The sequence below is a fragment of the Carettochelys insculpta genome, chromosome 11 (genome assembly GCF_033958435.1).
Source record: "Carettochelys insculpta isolate YL-2023 chromosome 11, ASM3395843v1, whole genome shotgun sequence".
NCBI lineage: Eukaryota > Metazoa > Chordata > Testudines > Carettochelyidae > Carettochelys > Carettochelys insculpta.
In genome coordinates, this window is record NC_134147.1 from 20,091,044 (window position 1) to 20,117,869 (window position 26,826).

Consider the following 26,826-nt stretch of genomic DNA (forward strand, 5'->3'; position numbering starts at 1 on the left):
TTCAGGGAACAGAACTTTCCCTGCGTTCTTTGTAAATGACCAGGGTGGCACCAAAGAACTTGCGGACGGGGATAATCTATTTCCTCTCTAAATGGGAACAATCCAGCAAGGCCCGGCTTGGGATGAAGCCAGCTGGGGGTGAAAGGGCACCAGCATTAAACATTCTCCGTTGATCATTCAGGAATGTGCCACCTTCCTGGCCCATTCACCAGCCCCTGGTTTCTCCACTGGGAAGCAGGATGAGTGGCAGTGGGATTCAAGGCCCTTGAGTTCCCCAAATTAATGTGGCGAAGAACTAGATCCAGCCGAACTTTTAAAACCACCCTCCATGAGAACTGAAGGTGAATCTTCCTCACAGGCCTCTGGCTTTGCATGAGCAGACGCTGGGTCCAGAGGCTGTGAACCACGACTGCCCACTGCCAGGCAAAAGGGGGGTGATTCGTAAGCCATAGGAGCAGCAATTTGCACCGGCGGTTCATGTGATTGGAGGAGCAGGGTGGAGTTTTTAATTAATGGCTGTGATTGACATTCTACCAGTGCCCCTCAAGCCTCGGCCACAGCCGCCTGCTGTCCCGCTCAGGTCTGACTCAGCTCCTGGGGCTCCCAGCCTACTGGGGTAACCCACTCTGCCTTAGCAGACACAGGTTGGTACTGGAGGTGGCCTTTGGGCTAGGCCTTAGGATTTGCTGGTCCTGCATGGCCCTAGCAGTTGGACTTGGGTAAGTCTCTATGTCACTCTCTGCCTCAGTTTCCCCTCCTATTCCTTGTTTAGTTTGTGAGGCCTTTGGACCAGGGACAGGCTCTTGCTATAGGGCTGTGGTGCCTCCAGCCCAAAGGGGCTGTGATTTTGGTTGAAGGGTGGGGGGGCTCTCTGGACAGTATCCTAACACTAATAATGATGGTGGCTCACCGCTGAGCGTAAGAGTGTAATAGTTCAGCCTGAATTCAGCGCATCTGGCATGCTCACTGAGACATCAGGCACCAGCTCCTCGCAGTGCTGGGGATTAAACGTTGGAGCAAACTCCCTAGGGAGGCGGCGGCTCCTCCATCAGAACCATGTCGTCCTGGAGGCTGCGCAGACCTTGGCTGAGATCTGGGCCCTGCTCGGGGGCATGGCGAGAGATAGATCCGGCCCCCCCAGGAGGGGAAACAGAGGCCCGGAGAGACAAAGGGATTAGCTCCACGTTGGTGGCAGAGCCAGGACTGAATTTAAGCACCCTCACTCCCCGACCAGTGTTGTTGAACTTGGGCTAATCTTCTCGAGTGAGGCATCTGAGCTTGACCTGAAGACATCTTGTGCTGGAGGAGCTGCTGCGTCCCTGGGTCAGCCGTTCAGTGGCTAATCCCCTTCCCTGTTATAAATCGGCCCCCGATTTCCAGCCTCTTTGTCCAGCGTGGCTGTCCAGAGTGGCTGCCGGGCTGGGCTCAGAACACGGGGAGCCAAAAGTCAAGTCTGCCAGGAGCTTGACTGGGTCGTAACTTTCTGGCTCGGCGGCTGGGGAGGAACACACCCGCAGAGCCCCCGTGCAGTGTTACGATGCTGTGCAGCGCCAGCGTTGGGTACCACATTCCGGGCACTGTGTGCTGCTCCCTGGTAGAGGCGATTTCCGTAAAGCGCTGGGAGAACTCTCCCCCCACGCCTGCTGTGGCCCCCGCTGTGCTTTGAAGTTTCTAGCGTAGACACAGCCTGAGCGACAGTCGGTCTGGGGTGCAAGGCAGCACAGCCCACGTGGCCTTGTGATGCCCTCTGGCCTTAAACTCTGGGAGGGTCTGGCTCTGTTTTAAAATAGCCCCTTTATTAGAGTTATGGGCCTCAGTCGCAGGCGGTGGTTAGATCTGGGAGACAAGGCGCTCTCTGGCTGTGGGAGGGCAGTTGGCCTTAGTGGATTACAGCAGGAAATGTTAGGTCCAGCTCCATGCATGGAGCCCTTAATGGCAGAGCCGGGAAGAGAACCTAGAAGTCCTGGCTGCCAGTCATCCCCACAGCTCTACTCGCTGGGCCGGGGGTGTGCAAAGTGGGGGATGGGCCCCCATGGGGGTGTGTGAAGTTTTGTAAAGGGGGCACAGCACGACCGGCTGCTGGGTCGCAGGATCATCCAGCTCATTAACATGTTGAAATCTGCTCGGGTTTTTGTGTCTGTGTGTTCGCACTGATGTACCCGTTCGTACCGTTTTACCTTCTACAGACGTATCTTCTTACACGTGCCAAAAGGGTTTTTCTTCATATGAAAGTAACTGAAATTTCCATGGGTTTGGATGACATTAGAGAGGCTGGAGGGGAAGGGGGGGCTGCTAACTGCAAGGACAGAAAGTGGAGCCCGACATAAAACGCGTGCTCACCCCTGCACTAGGCCACGCTCAGAATCACTCTGTGTGACAGCAGCGTCTAAGCTGCTTAGGGTTACGTTCCAAGCAGGGGTATTTAAACCAGCTGTGTTTATAACCCATCTTGGAGTTCGTGGATCATAAAATATTGATCATCCTCTAACGTGCGTGTTGCAGAAGCTGGTGGTCTGTTAGAGCCCGTGTCAGGCATTTGTCTTATTGACTGAGCATAGCCAGCTCGTTTGTCACTTGGACGGTGTTGTAAAAACCTCAGTGCTGATCGTTAAGGTTCAGTGTTAGTGGTCACACATCAGAACCATGTCGTCCTGGAGGCTGCGCAGACCTTGGCTGAGATCTGGGCCCTGCTCGGGGGCATGGCGAGAGATGGATCCTGCCCCCCAGGAGGGGAAACAGAGGCCCGGAGAGACAAAGGGATTAGCTCCATGTCGGTGGCAGAGCCAGGACTGAATTTAAGCACCCTCACTCCCTGACCAGTGTTGTTGAACTAGGGCTAATCTTCTCGAGTGAGGCATCTGAGCTTGACCTGAAGACATCTTGTGCTGGAGGAGCTGCTGCGTCCCTGGGTCAGCTGTTCAGTGGCTAATCCCCTTCCCTGTTATATATCGGCCCCTGAGTTCCAGCCTCTTTGTCCAGCTCCAAGTCAGGGGGGAGAGATTTGCTCCATCTATTTCTGCACTGTCCTTAAGAGGGTATTTTAGTCCTGGTCTCTAATCCGCGAGGAGCAGATTTTGGCGAGCAGAGGGCTCTTGGCAGATCCTGTGGCTGGGAAGTGAAGCTGGTCGAGCTCAGCTTCGCAGTGAGGCCAGGTGTTTTTTAGCAGGAAGGGGTCAGACCATTGGAACAGCTGACCCAGGGATGGGTGGATTCTCCCTTATGTGGAGCCTTTAGTGCAAGCCTGGCTGTGTTTCTCCAGCGTGGGGGTTGACCACAACTGGAGACAGGGCCCAGGCACTAAGGTGGTTCATTAATTCTTTAGCCACCTGGCTGGTGGGTCTTGCCCAGATGCTCAGGGTTCAGCTGACCACCAGAGTGGGGGTTGGGAAGGAACTTCCCTAGGCAGGGACCTCGGGCAGGTTCCCTCTCTCTGCCGCAGGGGTTGCAGGTTACTGGCCGGCAGCTCATGAGAGCAATTCCTACCGGCGCAGGGGCTCAGGTACCGAGGGCCCTTCAGTCTCTCCTGTTCCCTGCCTGCAGCACACAACAGTTAGTCTCCTGAGGAATGAGACACAGGCCCACCGACAAGAGTGGGCAAAGGCGGCGGTTGCTCCAGGGCCTGGCGTTTCAAAGGGACCCAGAGCTCCTGCCGCCGCTACTTCGGCATTGGCGGTGGCCAGAGATCCAGGCCCCTTTGAACTGCCTCCAGCGCTGCCTCACTCTTCTGGCGGCTCAGGGCTGCAATCCTGGTAGCGCCAAGGGTGGAATGCCCTCAGCCACGCCCCTTCCACCCTTGGCCACGCCCCTTCAGGGGCTGAGCTGGGCCCCCTTCCCACCTGGCCCCGGTGGCTGCGGATCCTGCTGTTGAGATGCCTTGGTCGAACTGAAGCCTTTCTGCCCTGTTACCTGGGTGCGATTAATTGTCTGTGCTATACAGGACGTCAGACTGGATGATCTATTGATCCTTTGTGGCACAAAGCTCGCCTGCCAGATCTGGGCTGGAGGCAGGAGTGATTGCGGTGGAGTCTCCAGGAGGTCAGGCTGGGTGAACAGGGCAAGTCCCATACACTTTAGAACCACGCCCGTCAGAAGTGAGCTGATTTGTCAGCTGCTGGGGGCAGAGTTGGGTTCTTTGTTCTGTCTGCACCGTGTCTGGCACCACAGGATGCTGGACATCAGGATAATCCAGGCACTGCCTCCCTCTCTGCTGATGAACCTCTATAGAACTTCCCAAGCCAGGCCAGAGCTTCTCTTGCAGCTCCCCGGCTGTGCGTAGGGGGTGTAATTTGGAGGCGATGCTCAGCAAAATATTGGGATCCCTCCTAAATCCTAGTGCAAGAGATCAGCCGGGACCACGCGAAGGTTCTTAAAACCTGTTCATCATCCAGAGACGTAGCAGCTCTAAGCGCGACTTGCCAGAGCTGGGCGGAATTCTTCACTTTGCAGCAAAAAATGAACGTTTGGTAACACTGGAATGTTTTGTGCATTTGTGTCCATGCTGCAAAATTGTTCATGTCGGGGGAAAAAAAATGCCTTCAATTTAAAAAAGGGTTGCAAAGGCCAATGCTGAGGGGGTTTTGGGGGGGTGAGGGGGAGGAGGAATCTTTTGCATGCAGAGTAGCTCGGGGAGAGATAACTCAGTGGTCTGAGCATTGACTGGCCTGTTAAACGGAGGGTTGTGAGCTCTAATCCTTGAGGGGGCCCTTGAATTTGACTTGGCCATTTCAAAGCACTGAAATAAGGCTCAGGAGGGTGAACCGGGTGGGGGGTGCCCGTGAGAAGAGGAAATGGTTTTGGTTGACTAGCGCGGGGGGGAGCAAACGTTTTACGTCAGGCCTCGCCTTCGTCCCTGCCATTAGCCATCCCCTTCCCCCCACCCCCCAACGTGTCCCATGTAACCCAAACGGGTGAAAATGTCGGTGCTGTCCACATGAACAACCCTTTTTGGCCTGGGTGAGAAGATGAGTCTGTGGAATGCGAAGGTGCTGCTAGTCGGTGTATAAGTGAGAATTCACATCCATAAAAACGGTAACAGCTTTCACCATTTTTAATGAGCTGGAGGCGCCTAAGACCCAGCCGCCGGTGGTGCTGCGCCCCCCCTTACCGGCTTTTTAAGAAAAGTCTCACATGAGCCTGTAGTTAAGTGCCTGTTCGAGTTCTCCCTTTGCCGTCCAACTCAGCATTGAAACACAGACTCGGCTGATCGTGATTATACGTCCTGTGCCGCTCGCCTGCAGAGGCTCTGAGATTGGCAAGGGGGGCATCGTGCTGGGCACCACACACACCCGAGGCCCTGCCGTGCCGTGCAGTGTGCGGGCACTCAGTGAGAGAGGGTCCTTACCCTGAGGAGCAATGGACAAAGGATGGGAGGGGAAACTGAGGCACCGAGCGGGGAGGGGACTGGCCTATTTCTTCATGCCTCAGTTTCCTCTTTTGTGTCATAATCATCTGGGGGGGAACCGGGGCGGCGGGGAGTCAGTCCTGGCCTGTGTTTGCAGATGACTTTGCAACTGGTGGGTGGAGAACCCTGTGTGATCCCAAGGGTAACAGCCCTGGATGTTTGGCGAACCAATGCCCGCGCCGATCTCCAGCTCTGTGCGTCACTGGGGGGCAGTGTCGGTGGAAAGGCTGTGGCGGGTGGTGTGGGACATCAGGAGCACGGGGGAAGCGTCAGGCTATGGTGATCAGGGGCCCCCTGGGGGGGCTGGCCAGGCGCACTGGGGCTCTCTGGAGCAGGTCACGGTGCTGGGAATGGTTCTGTCAGACACTGGCGCTCCTGAAACCCGCTCAAGGTTAACACTAACCCCCTTCCCCTGCTCTCTTGGCAGCGTGGACCTGGTGCACGCCCAGATCCACATCACAGAGGGGAAGAGCCTGGCCGAGCTGGGCCTGCGACAGGACAGCGTCCGCATCAATGGCTGTGCCATCCAATGCCGTGTCACCACCGAGGACCCCGCCCGGGGCTTCCAGCCTGACACCGGCCGCATTGAGGTAGGACACTGCCCCGGGGATGGTAAAACTTAGAGGGACCCCTGCTCCTCAGCCCTGCTGGGGAAGGCCTGCGTGCAGATCTGCTCTTTGCTGGGGGATATTTTAACTCGATGGCACAAACCTGGAACATTTGGAAGGAAACAAGTTGGCCCCAAATGGGAAGAACTGTGGCTGAAAACCCCTCAGATTTCCCCAGCCTTCGAATGTCCCCGGCTGGGAATGTCCAACCGCGAGGAGGCCTTTGGCCCCGGGATGTTACATTTTCAGTTTTCAGTGAAAAAATGGACAATTGAGCAGCGGGAGGAAATGTTCCCGGGGAATTCTTGGGGGGTGGGAAACCCAGTTCTCCTCCCTAGAACAGCATCCAGGGAGAATATTTTCCCCGTGTGATAGGTGCTCGCCGCAGCCCCCAGGGTGTATGTGGGAGGAGGGGGGAGCAGAAGGGCAGGCTGTGTGTTGGAGGTGGAGGAAGCGTTATCTGCAGCACTGTGACGGCCTCTTCCTGGTGCACTGGATCCCCTGGTGTCCTGAGAGCGGGACATCATGGGCCAGGTTCAGCGGTCGGCAGCGGTACTTTGGGGAACCACCAGCTGCCTCTGGACCCCACCACGACTCCCCTTGCCCTGGGGGAACCCCATTCCTGATAGAGGAATCCCGTCTCCCACCAGGTCTGGAGGCAGACTTTAATCCTCTAGCAAGCATGAGTTTAAGTCCACTTCGGTGTCTGATCCGTGGACGCTAGCAGTGTGGTCTAGTGGTTAGAGGTTGGGCCAGCACTTGCGCCAGCTCTGGAACAGGAGTGAGGAGCTCGGGGGTTAGGCCTCGGGCCGGGGAGGCATGGCAGGGCTGAGAGTCAGGACTCCTGGGTTCTATCCCTGGCTGTTGATCTTTGGTCTCCCCCTTGGCTGTGCACGTTCCCTGGCACGGTGCTGGATTCTCTGTGGTGCTGGTGATAAGCAGAAGCGCTCGCGTTACGTCCGCATGACAGGCTGCTCCATTCAAACCCCGGGCGTGGGCGTTCGGCTGTTCAGACTCCCCGTTCCCTTCCTAACAACGCAACAGCCCTTGCCACTCAAACGAACAGCGAGGGAGCTCTGCAGAAGTGTCTGGCACTGATTCAACCATCCCCTCCCCCTGGCAGCCAGAGAGGAGGGACTGTGAGAGCCCCCCTGATTCCACCCTCTTGACTGGGCTACCGTGTAAAAAGGCAGGGGCTGGAAGGAACAGGGAGATATACCCATCTCATGGAGCTGGAAGGGACCTTCAGAGGTCATCAGGTGCAGTGTCCTGCACCCACAGCAGGATCTATCACCATCCCTGGCAGATTTTTATCTGTCCCAGATCCCTAACTGGCCCTCTTAAGGGCTGAGCTCACAACCTTGGGATTAGCAGGCCGGTGCTCAGCCCCCTGAGTTATCCCTCCCCATGGGGAGGGCTATCCTTGCCTGGGCATGAGTGTGTGTTCCGACGTACTAGGACTGGGGGCTGTCAATAGGGTGATTGTGGAGGGTGCTGGGAACTTGTTCTGTAGGAGTGCAGTGGGCCCTTACCCCAGGGCTGGAGGGGGTGTGCGTGTGTGTGTGTGCGCACGCACATGTGCGCTGGTGGGGACCCTGGGCAGTGGTGGCAGGTGGGTAGCTTGGTTCCCTGGGTGTGTGCTCTTGGTGCAGTATGGACTGATGATCACCGGGTGTTCAGTGCATGATAACTGAATCATTAAAGGCTCGGTAACACTCCTGCGAAGAAAACGTGTCTCGATGGGGTTTGCTCGCATTGGAGAGGAGACAAGTTGGAGGGGACGTGTTCAGAATCTATATTACAATGACTGGGGATCGGGAGCCCCTGGCTCCCAACCCTGGAACAAGGGGATAGTGAAGGACACTCATCCGCGGAAATGGCTTTATCCCCTAGCTTGAAGTTAGTGTTGGGGACTCATTGCCGCAAGAGGAGAAGCATATGGTGTGATTCCAGGACAGAGTGGATCCATTTCCAGGGATATCAAGAGGAGAGGCCAAGGATTGAGCCAGTCTGTGACTAGAAGCAGTAATGCAAGTAGGCTTAGATTTTTAACCCAGGAGACACTCTGGCCATCTAGTCTAGCATCCTACAGAGCACAGACCAGAATCATTCCCCTGGTTCCCCTTGTTTTGAGCCAGTCTGTTCTGTTGGACTAAAACCATCTTCCAGAAATGCAGCCGGCCCAGATTTGGAGACCCCAAGAGCAGGAGAATCTGCCTCAGCCCTCGCCAGTTTGTTCCAATGGTTCCCCATTTCTCCGGCGCTCTGGGCAGTTGGACCCGCCCAGAGTTTGCGCAATGGTAAAACGCGGAGGTGTCAAATTCGCCACGTTTCGGGGGAGCTGGTCAGTTTCAACAAAACTTCTGACAGAAACGGGCTGGTTTCTGCTTCACGTGCCGGCTCCTTGGTGGCCTCCCTGGCAGGAGGTGTGGGATGCAAAGCCTAGGGAGCTCTGCATCAGAGCAGCGTAAAAGCCCAGAACGTTCCAGGTGTGGCAATGTCAGGGTGTGTTCAGAGGAAACAAGAATGGAATTCCACGCCCGCAGCGTTGGGAAGTTTCGGCTTTTGGACCTCATCCAGGACAACGGGTTGGTGGGAATCTCAGTTTATCTCCCAGCCAGCTCTCCTGCTCTCCTGTGACTGTTGTTTGCATAGCAGTTCAGGGCCCCTGGGCTGGCACTGCACAGACACACAAAGAAGGGCAGTTCCCTGCCCTGCAAAGCAGGAGAGAGGAAACTGAGGCACAGAGAGGGGAAGAGGCCTGTGAAAGGTCAGTGGCAGAAATAGGAACAGCACCTAGAAATCCCAGCTCCACGTCCGATACTCTGTCTGCTGCTTCCTTTCCTTCACGTCTGCTAATAGACTGTCCCTCAGGATCCTGCTCAGCAGGGGCCCGGATATCGTGAACCCTCCCCAGCCATCGAACCCCTCCATGGCAATGTCTAATTCCAGCCCCCCCCGCTTTCAGGGAGCCCACACGTACAGCTTCCCAGGCCTCATTAGCCGCCCTGCTCGGCTGCTCCTCCGGACGTACTGCTGCCTCCTGCTTTGATTCGAGCTGGCGGCTCCCTTGGCCAGTGGTTTCAATTTCCTGCTTTCATCGATTCCCGGAGCTTTTCGGGGCAGCCGTTTATTAGAACCAGGGGCCCTGAACCATGGAGCCTTGGGCTCCTACACAGAACTGTTCCCGGTTTATTTATAGCCTATTGTACATGCTTAGCTGGACACCTCTTACCCTGATGTCTCGGCACGTCGGTTACCCTCCCCACACTAGAAGATAGGGAAGGGGGAATGATCCCCATTTTATAGATGGGGAAGCTGAGGCTCAGAGTGGCTGGAGGGCGCGTTTGTTGTGGAGCAGGGAAGGTCATGGCTCAAGGCTAGAAGGGATCTGTAGATCACCTGGTCTGACTCTTACCTATCTGAGGCTGTTCACTCTCCCTCTATCCCCCATACTGACCTCCAAGCCTGTAGTTAAACCAGAACGTTTCTGCCCTCAGGAGACTAGCCTGTTGTGAGCCCCAGGCAGGGAACAGGAGAGACCAAGGGGCTCCGAGGCCCCTGCAGAGGCAGGGAATTGCCACATTAAGCCAGGCCCAGCTGATCCCAGCCAGCAACCCACACCCCATGCTGCAGCGGGGGGACACCCCCCCGAGGTCCCTGCCAGACTGAGCTGGGGGAAATTCCTTCCCAGCAGCTCCCAGTCTGGGGATCAGCCGAGCCTGGAGCAGCTGGGCTGGACCCACCAGCCAGGCAAGTAGAGAGTGGAGTTTCTGGGCCAGTTCAGAGCTTGGCCCCTCCCAGCTGTTCGCCTGTCTCCAGCAGCGGCAAATTTCTGATCCCACAGAGGAAGGGGAATGCCCCACCCAGACCCACAGGGCACCTGGCCAGCTGTGCACAGGTGGGAAGTGCCACTTGAACCACCGTCTCCCACAGCCCAGGCTAGCGCTCCTGGCCACTGGGCAGCACTCGCTTTCGCCACCGCTCACCGTGCCCACGGCCGTCTCTTCCATTGGCAGGCTCTCGGCAGGCCCAGGCTGCTTTTCTGCATCGGTGACGCCCAGGGCATGTCCCCCACCTCTCTGGGAGCATCAGCTCAGGCTCTCCGCGGCCTCGGGCAGGCAGTGTGAGCAATGCCCCCGTAAAGCGCCAGGCACTCTTTCATCCGCTTGCTGGGCGGCTGGCCTGAAGTCTTTCTGCAGCCCCACGCTCTGGGCCAGGATTTGTCTCCCTCTGGAATGCCATTGCTTCCCTTCTCTCAGCAGCGTGATCCGCCCACCGGGTTGTTGTGACTCCTGCGGGTTTAACGTCCTCTCCTGCTTCTGCTGGGTGCTGAACAGGCCCCGGTCTCAGCATGCCCCACACCGGGCTCCTGGGTTCTCGCTTGCTGCAGGAGGGGAGCGTGAGCAGGTCTGGGTGAGAGCAGAGGCTGGGAGCTGGGATTCAGAGGCCGGGTGGTGTGAGGAGGGGAGATCAGAGCTGGTCTGGGTGAACTGGGATGTGATCCAGCTGGCTCAGAGTCCCGGTGGCCCAGGCCTGAGCAGCAGCCGGGGGCTTATCGGCCTGTGCTGTTGAGGTTGGCTGGCTCAGCGGATTACCCAGCTCTCTGCCCTGACCAAGCATCCTTGGCCTGGAGCGCTGGGCTGCCAGCTCGGTATCTGCGAGTAGGTTCTGTTCCATCTCACACCCAGCTGGCTGCAGCTCTGCTTGAAAAGCCCTGGGGATTACGGAGGAGACTTGCACATCTGCAGCTGTCTCTTAATTACTAACTAGCGGTAGGAAATAATATTATAGTGAAGTCTGCAGCCCCAGCCCACGAGCGAGGCCCAGACACGCGCAGACACGGGAGGGCTGCGACCTGCCCCCTGCCACCCTCCTGCCAGAACCAGAACATTTGTGCTCATGAGCAAAGAGCAGGAGGAAAACTCGGGTACCGAGAGGGGAGGGACTTGCCCAGCTCACGCTGCAGGTCAGTGACAGGTTTGGGAACAGACGCCAGGAGTCCTGACTCCCAGCCTCCTGCTCTGGCCAGGGGACCCTGTTCCCCTTCCTGAGCCAGAAGGAGAATCCAGGACTTTGGCTGAAGTCCCCTTTGGTGTAGCCATTAGACCGTGCTCCTGGCCAGCGCTCTGGTGGGATCCACAGGGGGCCAGGCCTCCTAGGGGGCTCCGCCGAGGCATTAGAGCAGCAGGGCTGATGGCCAGGATTGCTGGGCTCCTCTCCCGTTGTGGGAGGAGAGTGGGCGTAGGGGCTCTTACAGGAAGTCCAGACTCAGGTAGTGAGTGTGGTCAGACTCTGGGCCCTATCCCAGGCCCCACAGCCCTCTCTGTGCTCCCAGCCCCACCACTCTAATCCCACCACATGCAGCACTCCTGCGTGACCCCCTCTTTCCCGCAGGCGGGGGGATTGAGCTCAGAGGGAGCTGGCTGAGCCCTGGCCTCTGACTTGGGTGCGATTGTGCTGGGCAAGGCTCTGATCCTGGAACCCCAGCCACTCTCTGAGGGGGTCTCTGCTGCCCCACACATCAGAGCAGCCTCCCTGGACGTGGCCACAGCTGGCTCAGCAGAGCCCTGGCCGTTTGGCCTGGGCGGCAGCGTGGCCCAGTGGATGGGGGAGGAGCTGGGAGCCTGGGGTCTCGTCTCGCCTGTTGAGCCGGGTGAGTGGTTAGAGCAGCAGGGCCAAGCCGGGATGCAGGACACCCGTCTCCTTCCTGGCTTCGTGCCCATAGAAGCATAAAGCAGGATGACCGTCAGCTCCCTTTGGCTGCAGGGGCAGTTGGTAAGTTGAGCCATCAATCACGTCCACTTTACTGAGCTGAAATTGTGCTCGGCTTCCGCTTGGACGCTGCCTCTCTGCACCGGCCAGGCTGCTGGGCGGGGGGCAGGAGGTGATATTGACACAGCAGCGTGAGGCTCAGCTCCCTGTTTGCAGGGTGAGGGCTGGCGCAGTGTTGCAGGGTGAAGCTGGGGTGCAGAGCTCTTTCTCAGTGCAGTGCGGCGGGGGAGGCCTCTGGGGGGGGCTCTTCCTGGCAGCTCAGATGGACGAGACTCCATCTGTGAAACAAAACCACGGACAGAGCAACTGTGTTTTTACAAAGTCACAGAAAGGTGGGGGGTGAAAGGGACCTTGACGGGTGATCTGGTCCAGCTGCCCGCACCGAGGCACAGCCAAGTCAGCCGAGCCCCCTCGGGCAGCCTTTTGTGCAGCCGGCTCTTCACAACCTCCAGGGGCGGGAGTCCAGCCTGACCTGGAATCCGTCTCCAGAGCCTGTAGGGGCTGAATGTTTTCCTTCATCTCTGGCCTAACTCTCCCTTGTTGCAGACTATGTCCATTACGTCTTGTCCTACCTACCTTGTCACCCCCGGAGAGGAGTTGTTCCCTGTCCTCTTTGTCCGCAGCGTCCAGTACATTCTCTGCTAGCCACGGGTGGCAAATCGGACGCTGTGGGGTGGCGATTCCAGCTCTGGAGCCGCACACGGGGAGTGCCGTCCACTGCTCTGCGCACGCCCCCCGCCGCCTGGGGGGAGAAGCACGTAGCAGGGCTCTGGCAGCCCCAGCGGCCCCGGTCACTCCGGTGGCACCGTTGGCTTGGGCTGCTCCAATGGCGCCGGTAATACCGGCTGTTCTGGCAGCTCTGGTGAGTTGCCAGCACTGATTTAGAAAGGGGGGCTGGGGGGCCCTGGCTCGGGGGGACGGCATTTATTTAGAGGGGGTGCTGGGCGTGCCTGGATCTGGGAGCACCTGGCTCTGGGGGAGGGCATTTATTTAGAGTGTTGGGGGGGGTGTCTGTGGCAAATCTGGAAGGACGACAACCACAAGCGTGCGAGCTTTGAATTCTCATGGGACACCGCTGCTCTGCGTAGGTGTCATGTTGTACCATACTGGACGTCTGATGTCGGGCCCCGCTCAGACACTTGGCTGTTGTTTCTTGGGTCTAACCAGGCCCAGCCTTGTTCTTGTCCTCACCCATCAGGGTTTATAAATCTTCTGTCATTTCTGATGCTCTCCTCTGGACTCTCCAGTTCATCCCCCTCTTTCCTGAAGTGTGGCCCCCAGTACTGCAGCTGAAGCCCCCCCAGGGCCAAGCAAAGCAGAGCAGTTACCGCCCCCCCAGCATGAGATTCACCTTTCTTGTGACTGGATCAAATCGTGAACTCAGTGCGTGACCCGGAATAACCTCTGGCTCCTTCCTGTGGTGCTGCTGCCCAGCCGCTTGGTCCCCACTTTGTGGCTGTAGGATTGATTTTGCCTCCGTAAGCGCAGCGCTCTGCAGCTGTCTGCATTGAATTTCATCTTGTTAATTTCAGACCAAGTCTCTAATTTATCTAAGCTACACACACATCTCATAGAGCTGGAAGGGACCTGGGGAGGTCATCAAGTCCAGTCCCCTGCCCTCTTGGCAGGACCAAACACCATCCTTTTTTTTTTTTGTTTTAAATGTATGTGCCCCAGATCCCTAAATGGCCCCCTCAACGACTGAGCTCACAACCCTTAGCAGGCCAACGCCCAAACCACTGACCCACCCTTCCTCTGAAGTTCTTTTCAGTTCTGATCTCGTCCTCCAACTTGCTTGCAGCTCCTCCCACCTCTTTGTCATCTGCGGACTTCAGAAGCCGACTCGGCACTGCATTATCCAAGTAATGAATGAAAATATCAAACAGAACCGAACCCAGGACGGACCCCCTGTTAGATCCCCCTGGAGACGTCCTTCCAGTCTGACAGTGAACCATGGATAACTAGTCTTTGAGTAAAGTCTTTTAACCAGTTGTACAGGTGCTCTATGGGAATCACATCTCGGTTACATTTCCTTCGTGTGCTGATGAGAAAGTCATTGGGAGTGTGTCGAATGCCGTACTAAAATCAAGATGTGTTGCATCTACAGCTTCCGCCCCATCCATTAGGCCAGTAACCCTGTCAAGAAGGAAATTAGGTTGGTTTGGCATGATTTGTTCTTGACGGGTCTGTGCTGGCTATTCTTTGTAAGCCCATCGCCCTTCGGACACTTAGCTATTGCTCGTTTAGAAATCTGTTCCAGTATCCTGGCCAGCGTCAAAGTGACTCTGACTGGTGTATTAGTCTCAGTGTCCTGTTTGCTCTTCCCTGTCTGCTGGGCCCTCACCTGTCCTCCAGGAGTACTTGAATATAATTGCTTCCGCTGGTTCCTTAAGCACCCCAGAATGACTTTGATCTTGTCCTACCAACTTGAATACACCTGAGCTCTCTAAATATTCTTTAACCCATTCCTTCCCTGGCTTGGCTCGTGTTCCTTCCCCCTTGTTTTCATATTTGAGTGGCTACTAAGCAGACAAGCTGCACTCGCCTTCCTCTGTCTCTTGGTCATCAGCATCATCATCAATAACTGTGGGCTCAGCGCCTGTTGGTGTCTGATGCCTCTCTTGCTGTTCCTTTCCTGTGTTCCCTGTCCAGTGCGGGATGGCTCAGTTTCTGTAGACCAGCTCCGCACCAATCTAGTGCATCATCCACCCATTCTCTGTGGGATCTGCCTCTCCTGTTCAAACCATCCGTCATGCCGAATACCAGATTTTCCGTCCATCGTTCATTCTGCAAATATGCCCAAATAGTTGTAGCTTCTGTTTTATAACCTTCTGCAGCAGGTTCTCTTTTGGCCGTCTCTTCCTATAGAATTCCTCATTGGCGACCTTCTGCCCCCATCCTATTCTCAGGATCTTTCTATAACAACTCCTTTTGAATGCCAGTATCCTTCTCTTTGAATCTTTCGTTATCACCCATGTCTCACTCTTGGTCCTAACGTATTTAAAGAGCTACTTCCTGTTTCCTGTTTTGGTCCCTTGCTGGGCATGGCTCGTTTTGTGCCTTGGCCTCTCTGGAATTTGTCCTTACACGTTTGTGCTGTTCTTTTGGGCACCTCCTTAGCAGTTCCTCCAAGTCTCCACTTTGTGTGGAATCCACTGTAATTAGCATTAAAGTTTTGCCGACCTCCAGTCAAGATGGTGAGCAGGGGTGATGCTATGCCAGGCACTGCACAGATGAAGGCTGTCTTCACCAGCCCAGAAGATGGACCTGGTCAGGGACACGCAAAATCAACCTACCGGGCTCAGCATCGACCCCGTACTCCTTGCAAGACACGAGGAGTAAGGGAGGTCAATGGGAGGGTTTCTCCCGTCGACCTTCTTCAGTGAGGACAGCCAAGTAAGTCGATTGCAGATACGTTAGCATATCTGCAGCCAACTTTCTTTCCTTAGTGTAGACACAGCCTAAGTGAGTTAGGCACATGATTCCCATCATCTCCCCGGGGGGCCAGGCGCCTCTACCCTGAGCACTTTCCTAAACACCATTAGCTGCCTGTCTTCATCGTTAGACTGAAGTACCACTGTGAATCTGGCTCCTCCTGCATTGATTTCGGTGAGAGCGAGCGTCTCAGTGCAGTTACATGCTCTGGGTGTAAGTGACTTTAGGTTACCCAGCAACAAATTTCCACCTCCAGTGTGGGAGACAGGAGCGGCTAAGGGAGTTCTCCGGACTGGGGTGTGCAGGAGGTCCTGCTGAGATGGTCAGTACAGCCTAGGATGTAGCCATCAGCTTACCCTGATTTGGAGCGGACTCGCTGGCTCTGCGGCGTGGTAGGTCAGGACCAGAGGTGTGCGTGACTGCTGGGAGTTGGAAGGCTGGCGGGGAGGCAGAGATGAGCCACCACAATGGTCTGGAGGCTGGAAAAAGGCCTCAGGGTGACAGACAGCATTGGCTAACCCGCTCGCTTGGAAAGAAGAGCTAAGAGGCGACATGTCTCCCTTCCCGGGGAGAAGATTCCAGGGTTCTTCAGCCCAACGGAGAGAAGCTGAACGAGACCCACAGGCAGGAAGTTAAAGCCAGCCGCTTTCCCAGGAGAATCAGACTCGTAGCAGCACGGGCGCTTTAACCGAGGGAAGGGGGAACCCTCCTCTCCCGATCCAGCCTGGCTGCCTTTCTGGGTAATGCTTCCATCAAACGCAAGTGGCTGGGCTCAACAGGTGACTCTCTCTGGCCTGCGCTACCCAGGAGGCCTGAGCCCCTTCGAGCCTGAAATCGGTGGACCTGTGGGCCAAATTTGCAACAGCAGAATCGTGCTCGAAAAACAGCTGAGCCACTACAGATAGATGCTTTCCAGTTCACGTCCGCTCCCTGGGCCTGGAGCGTGGAAGGCGCTGATGCTGGCTTGGGCATCTGCTCAGGAATCCTGCCGTGCACGAGCGGTTTATCGGCATAAACGCTGCAGGCAGACGTACCCAGCCTGGGAAGCGCCCCACCACATCCAGGATGAACCCCGCTCCTCCAAGCAGGGAGGAGCTGCCTTCAGCGCTCAGCACGGAGGTGGAGTGGGGCATCTGGGGAAGTAGAACGCTCTCAGTGGGAGGAGGGTCGAGTGGGTGCCATCAAGGCAGTGCGCTGCAGTGGTGAGAGTATCGGACAGGGACTTGGGAATCTCCCTCCCTCCTATGTAAGGTTGACGTGGCCCTTCCCTGCTGCGTGCCTCAGTTTCCTCTCCTGTAAAATGGAGAGAAGTGTTGTTGGTCTCCTCAGTAAAGCACTTGGGGGTTCCTGGCTTTAAAATGCTAAAGATAAAACACTGGTCACTGGCAGTCCCACTCTGTGAGTGGCTGGTTCGTGGCATTCTAGCCCTGGGAGGGAGGGGGAAGAAGAGGGAGGGAGCAGGAATTGGGTGAGTTGCATCTCCGAAACTGCTGGGAAGGGGGGCAGGGGTAGGAAATGTGGGGCCCCGGTGTGTGAGAGGCACGTGGGGAAGCGGGGGCAGCCAGGGGTTCCACAGGTGGGCCTGGATCGCAGGTTGCTACTGCTGCATGAGGGGATTTTCGCCTGACTCTGCAGCGTGGGGCACAGGTCGCCTGTAGGGATCACCTGGGCGTGACTCACCTCAGCATGTCAGGGGCCTCGAGCGGGGGCCCCTGGGTCTCAGCTGTCCCCTGCCTCGAGCTCACAACAGGCTGGTCCCCTGAGGATGATGATTTTGGATTCCCTGTGAGGGAGCCTGGGTGGAACTGAATGGCCCGAGCTGCACAGGAGATTCCGATTAGGGGATCTGATGGTCCTTTCTGGCTTTGTATTCTGTGAATAACATGAGCCAGAGAATTCCCTGCCTTCCTCTCCCCCCCCGGCTACTTCTGCCTCCACCTCACCTCTGATGGCTGAGTTGGAATTTTTAGAGATGTCCGGTTTCCCCCGAAGGGCTCCAATTGGTGGAGAATCCATCCTGCCCCGGGGTGAGCTATTCCAGGGGTTAGTCTCCCTCCCTGTTAAAAGTTGGCACCTTGCTTTTGGTCTGATTTTGTCCAGCTCCTGCTCCCAACCATATTCTGCCTTTGCAATATTAAAGAGCTGTCTAGGAACTCATCCGCGCATGAGTAACAGACCGAGGTCAGGTCACCTCTGAGCGTTCTCTTGGACAAGCTACATAAATGCCATTCCCTAGCTCTCAGTTGTTCTTGGCCCTTGGATCAGTCGCATGGCGCTGTTTCCAAGCGCACACCCCAGAGCTGGGCGCAGTGTCCCAGTGACCAGAGACACATACAGACATGACGCCAGCTGCCTACTGCTGCTCAGCACCTTCTGCTGAGCCACTCCTGCTTCTTATTAGCTCTCCGCCCTTGCGTTGCCCCAGAAGCTCGTGACCACCTGCTTTGCACCAGGTGTCCTTCCTGAGGTTCATGTGCCCCCTGGGCACAGCCCCCTGTTCTGTAAGTCTGGCTGAAGTTCCCAGGGCCTGTGTGCATGACCCTGCCTCTTGACATATAAAGACCCGGACCAGTTGGAAAATGGAAATTGTCCCCCATGGAAAATTCTGAGCTTTAAGAATTTCCTTTTGTGCCAGACTGGAATGAAAAGTCATATTTCAAAATTCACAGCAGGACAAAAATTCCCTGGTCTTTTCATTCTGGAACCGTCCAAAGGAGCTCATTGAAGTATGAACACAGAAAATGTTAAATAGGGCCCATATAAATATTACAGGTAGTATAACAACAGAATCCATTAGAACACATGAGTAAGTTAAATATATGCTTACATTTTATGCTACGTATTATATATAATAGGTAACTATGAATGTTCTACAGTACTAAGTAAAATGCAAAGTATTAATGTGGTATGAATATGTTAAAATGAATGAAAAGTTTAAAAAACATTAAGTCGAAAAGAAAAAGCCCTAACAAAACCCTCCATTTTGATTCAACATATTTGGAAATGTTTCCATTGAAAATGTTGTAGTAACGCACTGCTTGGGCGTGCTCCCTGGGCCGTGCTTTGATGTCGGTGAAGCACTGCTTTCAAGGGAAAAAGCTGCTCCTTGGAAATCATTCCTCCACCTCGAATTAAGCCGTAGGAACCGGGACCCCAGAGCTGCGCCGTAGTAATAGATTCCTCCCCAACGCCCTTATGCACAGCAGTCCTGGGAATGTGCTGCTGTCAACGGGTTTTTAAGCTGTTTGCCAACTCGTGAAGCTTTAGACAAACCTCGAATCGGTGCAAATTTAATTTCCAGCGATTCGTTTTCAACCAGCAGACGGGAGGGAGGTCACGCTGCAAAGTGTGAAAATAATTTAACGCAAACAGGCAGCCAGCCCCACTTGTGCTAAAATAAACAGAGCTGGAGCCCTGTTAGGTTTGCTTCTCCCCGGCAGGAAGCTGAGTCGGAAGGTGGCGTTTGGCTTCTAAATGATTCTCGTTTCTCTTCTGTCAGTTTCCTGCGTTGGGGTGCGATTCTGCGAAGCGTTCAAGGGCGAGCGTGAATGCAGTGCAGCTGCCCTGGATTCTGCAAGCGCTCGAGCGTGTCCATCCCTTCGAGGAGGGGACCGGTCCCTGGCTGGGTTTAAGCCCTTGCTTCTTGCTGTACTGCCCTGGGATGTGACTCCAGCCAGCACCCCAGATCAGGCAGCGCAATGGTTCTGAAACTCTTCCACCAAGGACCCCTTTGGCAGCTGACTTAATGTCCCAGACCTCTTTCATGTCTGGTGCTACTGGCACGGCTCTGCCAGTGCAGGAAAGCCCCTGCCGGCCTGACCTCTCGTGCGTGGGGTGTAAGAGGTTACACTGGGCGGAGCATGGCCATTTGGGGAACGAAACAGCTGCCACCGTGCAGCAAGGGGAGATTACGTAGCTGCAGGCTTAATCCAGGCTTCCGTGCGGTTTCCACTGCAGGAGGTCAGTGGGAACAAACATGCCTGTCGGCTTCCCTGGCTCCTGACGAGGGGCTGGAATACGCCAACACAGGTGCCCTGTAAGTTCGATTTAGCACGACCCTACCAGGCGCGCTATATCGAACTACGGAAGATCGACTGTGGCAGGGCTGATCTTCCCTGCAGCGCAGACATCCCCTGAGACAGAGTAAGGTGGGACTTTCTCCTTTCTGCTGTCTGACTCAGCCCCATTTCTATGGTTCAGGTGACAGAGTGTGACTCAGCCCACCTGGGTTCTGTTCTTAGCTCTGCTGCTTGCTCCCTAAGGCTGTGTCTGCACAGCAAAGTTATTACAAACCAACAGCTGCTGTTTCGAAATGGCTTTGCAAATGTCCACACAACACAACTGCTAGTCTGAATTAGCGAGTGCGTTATTTTGAATCCGGTAAACCTCATTGTACGAGGAATAGCGCCTATTTTGAAATAGATGTTTTGGAATAGGGGCTGTGTAGACAGGGAGGCTGTGTCTATCCTTGCGTTCCTCTTTTGAAAGAGGAATGCGGATGAGGGAAATGGAAAATGCAAATAAGGCACCGATTTACATATCTTGTGCTTCATTTGCATAATCTCCTTTTGAAAGAGATTCTTCTGAAAGAAAAAAAGCAGTGTAGCCGGGACTCTTTCAAAAATGAAGTCCGTGTTCGAAAGAACCCGTCTTCCTAATAGCTTATTTCAAAGTAACGCTGCTGGATAGACAGAGTATTTCGGATGACAGCAGTGCTTCCAGGGGCTCTAATCCGAAGCAGGTTCTATCGCACGTGGATACACTACGTCAGAATTAGTCTTGCTTATTTTGGGACTTCCCTGTAGTGTAGACGCGTTGTTCCTGAATAGCTTATTTTGGAATAAAAACTCTGGAATAACTTTGTACTGTAGACACAGCCTAAGTGGCTATGGGCAGGTCATTTTCCCTTGCTGGGCTGCAGTTTCTCCATCAGCAACTTGCACATAACGAGCCTTCCTTTCCCCTGGGACGGGCCACAGGCCACGGTGAGATAACTCCCGTTTCTCTGGGGCACCATCAACCCAGCAGGGGGCTCTGCGTGTTGGGGAGCCGGAGTACCAGGCCCCTCGACCAATACACAGCGCCCCCTGCTGGACTGAGGCTGTGCCCTTGGGAAGGAGGAGTTGTCCCCTCACTGAGATGCCTGTGGTGATCAGCTCAGGCTCTTTGCATCTGGTACGTTCACGACTGCTCCCCTGCCTGCCTCTCAGGCCCATCAGCGGGGGTTCTTTGCAGCTATGGCTGGCTCACGACCGCTCCCCTGCCTGCCTCTCAGGCCCGTCAGCGGGGGTTCTTTGCAGCTATGGCTGGCACCAGTCACATCTTCCTGGTTTTCTCTCTAAGGGCTAAAAATTGCCTTACATTTTTTAATGGCCACTACAGCTGCGTTGCAATCCCTGGAGGCTGGGAGCCTAGCCACAGGCCTCCCCCACTCGTGCTACTGTCCACTCCTGGGGGAGCATGGAGCCTGGCTGGTGCTGAATGCAGGAGAGGGAGAGAAATGGAATTGAAAGGCATCTGGCAACAGCAGGGAGGAAAGATGGAGCAGGACGGCTCACAGGACCACGAGGTGCTGTGGAATTGCATGGGGCTCCAGCCGGATTGCCAGTACTGTTTCTTCTCTGGTCAGTGGTACCTCAAGGCAGTGGCCTCTTGCTACCACGCTGGGCATCTGGCCGCTCCAGAGGCGTGAGGACGGCTGAATCTTTGGCACGCAGGGTAGGTAGAGGCTCTAGGGTGTGGGATTCTGGGGAGGCCAGTCGCACCCTGAAAGCAAAGCCCAGCCAATCTGCACAGTGCGAAGCGGCCGTAAGGTGGGAGGAACTGGGGTTCTGTTTGCCGCAGGAGGCTGGGGAGAGCCCAGGTGTTGCGGGAAAGTGTGGCTACCCAGAGCCCTCCCCCAGCCCAGCCTGGTGTCACCTGGTGATGGGGTGGGACGGTGAAGGGGGATGTCGGGGATCAGAGAGGAGTAAAGGCACGCGACACTCTCTATTCCGTGCTCACCTCCCCTCCCCGCCACCTTCCCTCAGGGTCTGATTTCCATGGCAACACATCTCAAACGCATCAAAAGACAGGAAGGTAAGAGAGGAGCATCCCTCACATTTATTGTTTGGCTGAGAGCTACCTTGGGGCTGGGAGGGGAACCCAGGAGTCCTGACTTCCAGCCTGAACGCGCTGGGGGCTGGGTCCCCGCTCTGGAGGCAGTGGGGCCTAGGGGTTAGAGGAGCAGAGACTCAAGAGCTGAGTCCCCAGCTCTGAAGGGAGTGGTGTGAGGGGGAAGGGGCCTGGGAGCAGGAGACAGTAGTTGTTCTTGACTTAGCAGGCCTTGGAAAGTCGGGGGTCCTGAGTCAGCTGTGTTGTACCCCTACTCACAGGCTGCCTTATAAAAGGTGTTGTTGGCCCTTTAATTAGCGTGGCCCAGAGGCCAGCGGGAATGCACAGCCAGCCAGGTTCTTGCAGGGGAAGTGGATTTGCTGCAGTACAGCAGCAGTAAGGGCCACCAAAGAGGCATCGGAACCCTGCGGTGCTAGGAGCTGTACACACAAACCAAACTCAGAGGTGGCTCTGAGCAATACTGGCCATATTACAGGAAAAGTCCCAACAGCGGGGCCCTGCCCAGACCCAAGGTGCCGCCAAGGCACAGCATGAGACACAGCCCCTGCTGCAAACAGCTGGCAGGCGCGGGAAATGACAGGGGAAGGGACTTGCCCCAGGGCAGTGTCAGGAATAAAACCCAGCCCTCTCGCTCTAACCACTAGACTCTGCTGTCTTCCAGAGCCAGGGTTAGAACCCAGGAGTCCTGTCTCCCATTCTGGAGCCCAGATTGCAATAATAAATCTCTGCAGGGCTCTGGAAGCCGCCTGCTCCCTCAGGGCAATGGGCTTTGGATGAATATGTATTAGCCGCTAGTCATCTGTTGTGCCACTCCACCCCATCAAGGTTTGTTTGTCTGAAGAGTGGAACAGGACAGGCCCACTAGTTAATGGCTAATGGGATCACACTTTGGTATGCGCAGAGTGTAACAGGCTGAATAAATGTCATTAGCCCCTAATGTCTGCTGGGAGCTGGCCCAGCTGCGGCCGTGGATCAATGTGTTTGGATGCCTTGCTGCATCTGACACGGGATCGGAAACTCATCTTTGCAGAAAGCACTTAAAGTCCGGGACCGGCTACTAAACCCCTTCCCGCCTCCCCCGCCCCTCCCCACGCTTTCCCCAGGGCTGCGCCTGGTTCAGGCCCGCTGCAAAAGGCAGGTTGTTATGTTGTTACTCGTTAGACGGATGGCAGTGGCCCCTAGAAGCTGCCGCTGGGGACCAGCCGCCTCCTCCGTGCTGGGGGCTGTGCGTATCCCCATTGAAACCAGGCCCACTGTGTGCCAGGTGCTGTGAAGATCCCAGCCGAGAGCAGGCCCTTGTTAGGTCCAGGTGTGGCACCGTCGCACGAGGAGAGGCACTTCCTGCCACCCAGAGCTAAGTGGAAGTGATGCAAGGGGGAACTAAGGCAGGGAAGCTGGAATGGGAGGGGCTAAGAGGCCATGTCCCGCCTACCTTTGCAATGGCCATAATGGTGAGTGGGAGGGGCACAGAAGAGTGAGCAGTGGGCAGGGTCTTGGAGGAGGGAGGCGGGCCAGGGGAACCCCAGGGTAAGGGGTGGTATGGGGGCAGGGCCAGGGAAAGGAGTGACGTGGGGGTGGGGCCACGGTTCAGGAGCTGGTCCTCCCTGGCCCCCTTTTGCAAGCTTCCGCTGCCCTTGAACTTAGGCCAAGACAGGAGAAGGGACTTGCCCAAGGTCACACAGCAGGTCAGTGGCAGGAATAGAATCCAGGAATCTTGGCTCCCAGCTCTCTTCACCCCTAACCACTAGACTCTGATCTCTTCTCAGAGCTGGAAACAGAGCTAAGAAGTCCGGACGCAGAGGGGAAGGGATTTGCCGTAGACACATGGTAGATGCAGCAGTGGAATGCAGGAGTCCTTGGTTCTCCGTGCCTCTGCTCAAACCACTAGCCTCCCTTCCCTGGGGATAAACTCCACGAAGCCTGACTCCCATCCCAGGCTCCGCTCGGAGCAGCAGCTGCCTCTGCCCTTGCAGAGCCAGGAAATAGGCAGGACTCTGTGAGCCGGAACTAGAGTGAAATGCAAGGAAATGGCTCTTCAAAAGCCGGCTGCCTTAGCCGCTTACGGATGCATAATTAATCAAAGGGCTAATTAGAGGGCTTGAAAAGGAATAGATTAGCGACGCCATCTCTTCCAACAAAATTAATTGAACGCAGCCTCCCCGGACCAGCAGGCTCTGGTGTGAATCAGCCACCGCGGAGGTGGGGAAAATTCCTAATGAGCTTTGAGGAGTGTCTCCCGATTTGGGCTGTGCATTTTGTCTGTCTTGCCTGTAGCATGCAGCTTCCCTGGCATATGAGAGAGGCTTTGATGCAACCAGAAGCTGGTTACTACCGTAACTACAGGTTGAACCTTTCTCATCCGTGACGCTCTCGGCCGGTAAACTTTAGATTTTAGTTCGCCGGACGACCCCTTATCATGGGGGTGGCCAAGGTTCCTGTGGTCCCATTGTTTGTTTCCAGCCACCAGTCCTGGCTCTCGGCATTCTGTGCTGCTGTTTAGCCGTAATTTACCCCCAAATGTCTTTGAAGAGTCCAGCAAACAGTGGAAGTGTTAGTAATGTACTCGACAATATTGGCCTCCCTGGTCTGGCAAATTCTCTCATCTGGTGCCGGACGAGCGAGGTTCAATCTGTACCGAGAAATTAACCACAGTCCGTGCCTAAAATCTTCACCCCACGCTTGCCCTGAGACGGGGTCCCGTTGTTCCATACGCTCTACAAACTCTGATGGCAGTTGGGGTCCCTGTTGTGCTGGGAGCTGCAAAGTCCTGACCAAGATCGGGCCCGATTGGGCCGAGTGGCCCCCAGCTAGGATGGGGGATCATATTGAGGTCAGTAAATATGAACCAAAGCTAAAGGTGAAGCTTATACCATCCCCGAGGGCGATTGGAACCTCCCACCTCCAATCTCCACGATGCAGCAGGAATCTGTTGGCTGGAAAAGGAACATCACTCGTGTGTGGAGAAACAACCTTGGTTTCACAGTCGAAAGGTTAACCAACAGGAATCTGTCAAAAGCTGTTTTCTGCTGTTGACTGAGCCGCCCGCTAAGGTGGGGAGTGCGGGGAGGCCTCATGCAAAGGATTGGCTTGCTAAAGTTCAGATGGAGGAAACGGCAGCTCCTGGGATGCGGCTCAGAGCTGATCAAAGCACTGAATTAGAACAAAAAGCCTGCCTGGGACATTTATCCTGCTAAAGATGTCAGTCGGTGCTTAAACAAATCCCTCAGTTCGTACAGACCCAGCCGTCTGTGGTAGAAGAGATGCCCAGGCATGGAGCAGCAGTGTGTCTGGGGGGTAAACATTCAAGATTCCTAGATTCTGTTCCAACCTGGGCAGGGAGAGGTAAGGGCTCCTGGGGTTTTCTCTGTCCCCACCTCCGGGAGGGAAATGGGGTCTGGTGGTTAAACAGGCTGCGTTACCTGGGCAGCTCTCTTCCGCGCTGTCTCCCCTCTTGCCTCATGTCTGTTTAGACTACAGAGTGTTTGGGGCTGGGACTGTTTCTCCCTGTCTGGCCATGCAGTGCTCAGTACAACTGAAGCCCCGAGCTTAGCTGGGGTCCGGGCAGCATCCGGCACAATTGAGGCCCCAGTTTTGGTTAAGCGCCGCACAGCTCAAAGTGCAGCAGGGCCCCAGTCTTGGGTCGGGTCCATGCAGTGCCCGCTGGCAGGGGCTGGGTTTGTGCCTCTGCGTTACCTCGCTCAGACCCGTGTAAAATGAACCCGAGTGTGTTTCCTTCAGCAAGTGCCTGAGCGGAGAGCTGCTCCTGAAGATAAGCCACTTGGAGAGCTTGTTTTTGAGATGGCTGCGTGAAAGGAATAAGGGTGCTGGGAACAGAACCCAGGATTCCCTGCCTGCTCGGGTGTAGCCCCGGACTCTGCTAAGCTCCCAGACCTGGGGCTAGAGCCGGGGAATCTTGGCTCCCAACCCCTCCCTGCTCCAGCCCCCACTCCCTGCACCCGGGCAGCAACACAACCCACGAAACCTGGGCTGCCAGTGCCCAATCCCCATCCTTTAAGCAGCAGGCCGGGCTCCTCTCCCAGAGCGGGTCCCGGCTCCCCAAGCGTGTGCGTGTGTGATGTGGAGCCTGCTGCTGCGCTGGACTGTGCATGTGCGCCGAGGATGTGGGTGTGGTGATTGTGCGGGGCGCGGAGGGGAGGCTGTGTGTCGCGCAGGCGCGGGGCAGGAGCGCTGCAGAGGGCATTGTCTGGTGACCCACAGCCGCAGTCGGGTTCTTCCCAGCCCCATGAAGACGAGGCCCAGGCCTCCCTCCGCCTTCCCTTGTCTGGCCCTGAGCGCCCACCGAGCCCCGAGACAGCAGCGCAAGGTGGCCCTGTGGCGGGAGACCTTTCACCCACTCAGGACGCCTGGGCTGGGGCACCCATAGCCCTGACCGAGGTCAGAGGGGACCCCCTGCCAATTCCAGCTCTTTGGTCTGGGAGGGGAGGTCCCAGGGGTGACGCGGGGCTGAGATGCTGGGCCCTGCGGCCCTGCCCCATACCGCCCTCTGTGCTGTCTAGGCTGTGCCCTGCCATGCCAGGGGAGCCCAGGCTCAGCCCATTCCAGTGCGTCCCCTCCTGGGTACCAGGCAGGGCACAGCCTGGCGAACACAGCAGGAGGTACCACCTGGCTCTGTGCTGCCCTTAGAAAGCCCTGGCCTTCAGGCTGCAGCCCACCCCGCTCGCACAGGGCTTGGGGAGGTGTGAGGGCAGCCTGGCCCGGTGCACACAGCTGGAACTCTGGCAGGGGCTCCTTTGGGGCTGCGGATGTGGGTGCCGCAGCCCGTTACCTCCTGTGTAAGGTCCCAGCCTCGGGGCTATCCCACATTGCCACCTTGGGCAAGGCGGGGAGGTGAGGCAGTGGCAGCTGGGTCTCTGCTCAGAGCCAGCCGGGGGGGTGGGAGACCTGGGCCCCCTGTTTCATTACGCCCTTGTCCCTGCCTCTGCGGTGGTCAGTGCTGCTGGAAGTCCTGTGCCTCCGAGAGGCTGGGCAGAGAAGAGCCGTATGCCACTGCTGGGTCCTGGCAGGTACATAGTGACACTAGTCCTGCCCCCCGCCCATTTGCTGCCCATGGGAGGCTGACCCAGAGTGGTGGTAGCAGGGCTCCAAAAGGGGCGAAATCCAGCGCTTCTTTTGGTAGGGCTCATGCCCTGGCCGTGTCTCTGATCCTCTCTCTCCGCGTGCGTCTTTCGTCCTCCCCAGGGATGGCTCGAACCCATCAGGCCCAGGGGCTTTGTTGATCACACAGGCCCCCCCTGTAATTAATGTGTCTCGTGTAGGGCAGAAACGGTAGCTGCAGAGGGTGTGGGAGGCCCTGGCCAGCTGGGGGGTCAAAGCACCCTCAGGTCTTGCTGCTTCTGCTCCTGGTCTTCGTGGAGTTCGACACTGCGAGCTCTGGGCTTCGAGCGCCTGCCCCCATAGCACACAAACAGCGGAGCCCCAGTCCCGCCCCCCCGGCAGATGGGCGCGCTGGAAACGCCTGCGTGAATTAGGCAG

General features: G+C 56.3%; 1 protein-coding gene across 3 annotated transcripts in view; it reads left to right on the forward strand.

Moving 5' to 3' along the window:
- The window catches only part of PC (pyruvate carboxylase), a 197,917-nt gene that overhangs the window by 111,951 nt on the left and 59,140 nt on the right, over positions 1-26,826 (forward strand). For all 3 annotated transcript variants that reach the window (XM_075004951.1, XM_075004952.1, XM_075004954.1), the window contains one exon: positions 5,829-5,991. In XM_075004951.1, the coding sequence (XP_074861052.1) occupies positions 5,829-5,991 (163 nt within the window). The remainder of the gene's footprint in view (positions 1-5,828; positions 5,992-26,826) is intronic.